The sequence below is a fragment of the Tachysurus fulvidraco genome, chromosome 14 (assembly GCF_022655615.1).
Source record: "Tachysurus fulvidraco isolate hzauxx_2018 chromosome 14, HZAU_PFXX_2.0, whole genome shotgun sequence".
NCBI lineage: Eukaryota > Metazoa > Chordata > Actinopteri > Siluriformes > Bagridae > Tachysurus > Tachysurus fulvidraco.
In genome coordinates, this window is record NC_062531.1 from 18,399,195 (window position 1) to 18,405,194 (window position 6,000).

At 36.7% G+C, this 6,000-nt stretch overlaps 1 protein-coding gene across 3 annotated transcripts in view; it reads left to right on the top strand.

Moving 5' to 3' along the window:
- Positions 1–6,000, top strand: part of LOC113655954 (ERC protein 2) — a 197,390-nt gene that overhangs the window by 142,523 nt on the left and 48,867 nt on the right. For all 3 annotated transcript variants that reach the window (XM_027166833.2, XM_047822836.1, XM_027166834.2), the window contains one exon: positions 3,405–3,475. In XM_027166833.2, the coding sequence (XP_027022634.2) occupies positions 3,405–3,431 (27 nt within the window). In that variant the 3' untranslated portion in view covers positions 3,432–3,475. The remainder of the gene's footprint in view (positions 1–3,404; positions 3,476–6,000) is intronic.

Sequence of the window (6,000 nt, forward strand, 5' to 3'; positions counted from 1 at the left end):
AAATGATGTGCCCAAATTATTTCATACATTAAAAGGTTGTTTTTTTCCATCCTTTGTTACACAGATCCCATACTACCTTTCAGAGCTGAGATAGATGCAGGTTATACACTATTTTAAACTGAAACTGTGTTAGAGATTGGTTTTGGGTGGGATAAAACCTGCTATTTGATGCAGTCCATGAAGAAACCATGGAGAAAAACATAATCAATGTTGGCAGGCATAATATTTTGATTTGATTTGACTGTTTTGAACAATTGGTTACTTGGGTAACAGTTCAATTAGATTATTTCAATGCTATTTTATCCATTTTTTCTTTATGATTGTTTCCAAATTTACTATCCATGAATTGTAGATATATGGAAGCAGTTATCTCCCATATTACCAGTTTCTTAACAGTACACAGTTTTTATATTGAAATAAAGACAACAATGCATGTCCATAAAAGCTTAAAACATCTTATTTCTATTTTCATTTAAAGCTACTCACTGTGATGGAAATGTGTGAGACCACAACAGTGAATTTTGATTATCTTTGAGGTTTGCACTGACCACAAATAAGGGTAATTGCACAAACTTTTACAAAGACACACACATCTATGGACTGGGATTTTGCACAGTGACCTGTCTGGAGTTTTTTACCACTTCGCTGTCACATTGTCAGACAATTTCAATGTTAATTTCTCATTGATGACTGATCAATTTTTACTTCTGTTTGGATAGAATTTTAGTGGTTGAAGGTTATGCCCTTAAATTGTACATAAACAGGTACTTTGGGAGTCTCAAAGAGAAGTAAAGGGTTTGATATCACCATTTCACTATCCCAAAATAAAACTTGTTGTAATCGAATCGCAAAACTATGCAACATCTCTTACTTGTTAGATACAATAACACCCATCACATACAGTAGTGAATAGCATGTATTTATTGCTTATTTTCCTGAATCTGCTTTATATAGTTTACTTTGCTTTATCTAGTGTTTTTTTTTTAACGAATAGTATTAACATACATGAATATTTCTTCACCAACTAAAATTTCAATGTGTTTAATAGCAAACGGGTTTGATAGACTTTCTGTCAGTTTGGTAAAACTTACAGCATGTTCTCTCAGCTGTTCGAGAGGAGAACAGCTAGAAACGTGTGCTATGATGAAAACATGGAGATCTTGTTAAAGGTACGGGGAATAACAGACAAGCTTGTAAAAGTCTGGTCAGGTCATGTTTTACAGTAAGACCATAAAAGTACAGATGGGAATAGTGCATAATGGATTGGTAGAGTGAGTGACATGGCAAACATTCTGGGAAAGAACAGCTACATGAATATAAGGTAAATTCAGTAGTTTACTGGAAAGGAAAGAGTTTTAAAGGAGTTATATTTGGTCCTGGGATGCATGTGTGCATTTTAGCAAATACATCTTATTAAAGTCTTTATTTATCACACATCATCAATTTCTCTCACATTGCTACCTTCTTGTCTCCATATGTGACCCCCTGACCTTTGTTGGGAAGTTCATCATAGGTTAGAGCCAAGCTCCTGAGGTGTGACTGTTATTTTTTGTTTAAACACACTCATCCCCATCGCTCCTTTATCTACCTTCTTTGACTGAGCATGATTAATCACTCTGTTTTCTTCTCAATAAGAGTGGAAGAAGGAAAGAGTGGGTGATTAATGAGGACAAAGAACTGGAAACCACTGCTTGGCCAAGGCTGTCAGATGGATCTAGTCTCATAGCCATTGCAAACAAACCCCCACCACCACCCAACTACACACACACACACACACACACACACACACACACACACACACACACACACACACACACACACACACACACACACACACACACACACACACACACACACACACAGAGAGAGAGAGAGAAAGAGTATATAACTGTTTCCATAACCACCAGCATTTTTGGCCATGTCTATCAGCTAATATTGGAAATGAATAAGTTATGATTTACGAGCCGGCCAGATTGCTTTATTGAGTTGAATTCTATAATGAGCACTCAGGCTGTCAACAAGGATAATCCATTATGACACAAATCCCCTAATGACAAAAATGAGGTTAGTGATGGATAGAGCAGATCCAAGAACATCTCAAATGCTAAATGATTTAAATACTGTGAATGCATAATGGATTTATACTTAATACCTTTTTTCCCATCAGTGCAAGTAAAATCACCAGTGTGTATTTAAAGAAAATATTGCATCTCTAGTTTTGCATTTCAGTGTACTCTATTGGTTCACAGAATGTATGCAACAGTGAATGCAAGATTTTGCAGAAAATACTATTTTGCTTCAAGAAATGTATTTGTTAATATGATCATACATATCAAGATTGTGAAAGCAAACCTATATTGGGTTAAAGCTGAAATGTGTGTGTGTGTGTGTGTGTGTGTGTGTGTGTGTGTGTGTGTGTGTGTGTGTGTGTGTGTGTGTGTGTGTGTGTGTGTGTGTGTGTGTGTGTGTGTGACAGTGCTGGCTGTTCACTCTGATCTGGCTTTCTGCGACACACCTCCCCAGTACAAAACAATAATCAGTGATTAATGATAGCCCATATCAAATATATTTCATTAATCTTCTCTGTTTTCTCTCACTTTTTAAAGAAAAAAAAATTCCCTACTTTAAAATATACAGTAAAGGCTTCAACATACCTGACACATGAGCTATTAAGTCATGTACTGTACTGTCCAAATGTCTGACTCCATTAGCAAGATCTGTACTTATTATTTAATAACCGTGAAACTTTTGTCAGATTGAGAAATTTGCATTCTTTCAGTCATTCATTCAATCATTCTCTCATTCTTTCATCTTTAGCAACCACTTAATCTGCTTAATCCTGGTGCATGGACACATTGGTGCCTGTCTTTGGAGTTAATTCCAGTAACACCAGTACATCACAGGGTGTCATGCATACTCATTTACAGGAGCAATTTTGCATACCCAAGCCATTGATTCTTAGAAGTTTGGAAGAAACCAGAGAACCACACACACAGACACAAGAAAAATATGTGAAACGCCACACAGAAAGCAACCTAAGAGTAAGACTGAAATGATGCTGGAGCTGTGAGGTTGCAGTGTAGCTGGAAATATGTTTAGGTTTCCTCTGCGTTCTCTGGTTTCCTCTTACCTCTCAAATGATGCTACTAAGTGTACTTCTAGGTGTGTTCATGGTGCCTTGCAATGGACTGTCATCCTCTCCAGAGTTTATTCCTACCTCATGCATGGTTTTCTTTGGAAAGGCTCTGGATCCTCCAGCAGAACAGGATGAAGTCATTGCTGAAGATGAATGAATGATTCCTTGGCACAAGACTAAGCCTTTTGAACCACTCTGACTATTTTATTATTAAGTATTCCTATTGACAACGAGCTACTAAATTCTTCTTCTTTTTTTTTTCTTTTAGGATGACGAAGAAGGCATTTGGGCATGATTATTGGTACGGCCTGGACTGCTGCTCCTGTTCAGTTCAAAAGGGTGAGTGATAATGAGCATGATCAATCTCGTCATTTTTTTTGCACTGCTTGTTCTGCTTTGCTCGTAATTGAATTGGCCCCGGAGGGCTAGCTAAAATAAGGCGAGGTTTATTCAGGAAATGTTAAACTCTCAATAGTACTTAAATTAGAAAAAAAAAATGCTGTGTGAAATGGAACCAAGCTAGTGTTTAAGTAAAACTGGAATTACTGTTAAGCCACAAAGTTCACTACATGTGCTCTTTCCCCAGACTATCAACTTTTTTACAGCTTATACCTTGTTAAAATGACAATGTGAGAAGAACCAGAAAACTTGTTCCCCCACACACATACACACCTGTAAAATTTAACAGCTCAGCCTACCTACAGTATAGTGAGTGTGTATGTACATGTGTGTATATGTATTAATTAGAAGGCTTCGGGTATTTTTATGGTTAGTCTGAATACATTAAATGAAGAACGTTAGACTTTATAGGATCATTTATTTGTGTCTGTATGACAGTCAGATTTTATAGACCGTATGCAATGTATGAATGCAAATAGGTGCAACAATTGGCTCATATTTTAATATTGTCTAAACATTGACATTCACAGTGTCAAAATTTTCCCTGTTTGAGAGGTATCCGAGCCTCTGGATTTCTCTAACAATACTTTCAATACAGCAAATGGTCAGGAAGTCTGGCTTTGCAGTCATACATACACACTTAGAGGCACACAAGTGCATACACACGCACAGGATTTGTGGTAATCGAAACCCTCTACCTCTCATCCACCCTCAAGTCCCATAATCCAGCAGATTTGTATTCCACTGCTTTACTTTACTCTTATCAGCATAACTCATCTCACTGCCTGGATTTCCTCACTCTGTGTGCGTGTGCTTGTGTGTGTGTGCGCGCACATGTGTGGGTGCTTGCACCATATTGACACAACGTCTGCTCGAGTGTTTGAGGTTTTTTTCTATGCTTCACACAAGCAATGACATTTTGTTTCATACTTTTTTCAAGCATGGTTCCTTCATAAAACTTAATTAGCAGAGTAGACATAAAGTTAAAAAGTATGTGCTCAGCTTTGACTGGTCGGTTTCAGGTTGCTTTCACAGATTTTTTTTTGTTTGGCTTCCTGGCCTCCCTAATGAAAGAGGAATGTTTTTCCTGAGGAGAGACACAAACACAAAACAAAGCAGAAAAGAGACAATACTGTATTTGTAAAGGATGTCCGAGCAAATTATCAAATGTGACATCGGTACTTGAACACCAGAAATACACAGCATCTGATGTTAATAATCACAGAGGAAAAATTAGATTTTAAAAAAAAAAATAAAAAATCAGGAATATTGCTGCCCAACGTTCCCATCGGGATCTAATTAATTTAATTGTTTCCCCAAGTCTACTTGTTTATGATTCAGTTTCAGATCCAAGAGTGTGTTAATTGAATTAAATTTTCCTGGAATATTTGCTAGTGTAATTTAAACAGCCATGCTAGTTGTTTTAGATTATTTCTCGAATAGTCAGATGCAAATATCACAAATGTAAATACTACAGAATCACTAGTACACCATAGAATTTGAGTTTATTATAAGCTCATGATCAGAAGCACCTACAGTGTAAGTTTCATGTTCATTTTTTATTCAAATGAATGTATCGCAGGAGAGAATTTTAGTTAATTGTTGGATTTTTTGGTGCAGTTTTCTACGTAATGAATTAGATTAGAGTGATCCTAGAGGTAACTTGTCGTTACTTACGAATATGGTGAGTGAGTGAAAGTAGCAGCAAATCGTTGTGCATAGGCTATTTTACTGTTATATGCTGTTTTTGAATGTATACATAGCTATGTGTGTTTTTATGTAGAGTGTTTATGCTCTACATGTTTTTGTGCATGTGTGTAATTGCTGCTTGATGTGCTGTAATGTACAACAAGCTCCTTTGTGCGTGGTAGTAATGGATTTAAGAAAAGGGCGAGTAATGAGACAGAAAAATTGCAAATGTGTTAGCAATCTTTGCAGTCTTTTTTTATAGAAGCTTTGCTATTTAAGACAAAAAGTAGCAACCTAAAACTCATAGACAGCAGAGTGTGCCAAAGCATGGCTCTCTTTCAAGCCATGAGCCCACTGTTCCTCGTCATTTCATGCTTCCTCCAGAAAGGTTTAGGTGTCACTTTATGATTACAGAAAATTTGTTTTGTTTGTGGTTTTGTTTAATGGTCATCTGGGCTCAGATAGAGGTGGTCATATATCCTCTAGGTCTGTATAGAGATAAGAATCAAATTAACCCTTTAAAATTCCCAGGATCTCTTGGTGGATTTTGATGTTTCTTCAGCACTTTGAACAACATCTTTACTTATGGATATGAATGAAATTACTGACTAATTCATAGTAGCTTCTGTAACAATAGAGACTGCATTACCCATAATGCAAGGGAGAGCGTGAGGTGTTTTGGGAAAATAATAAATGGATGTTCACCATGTGCGTTGGACATGACGGTGTACTGCGTGGTTATTGAGAAAGCTTGCATACACTTAATAATACAGCTT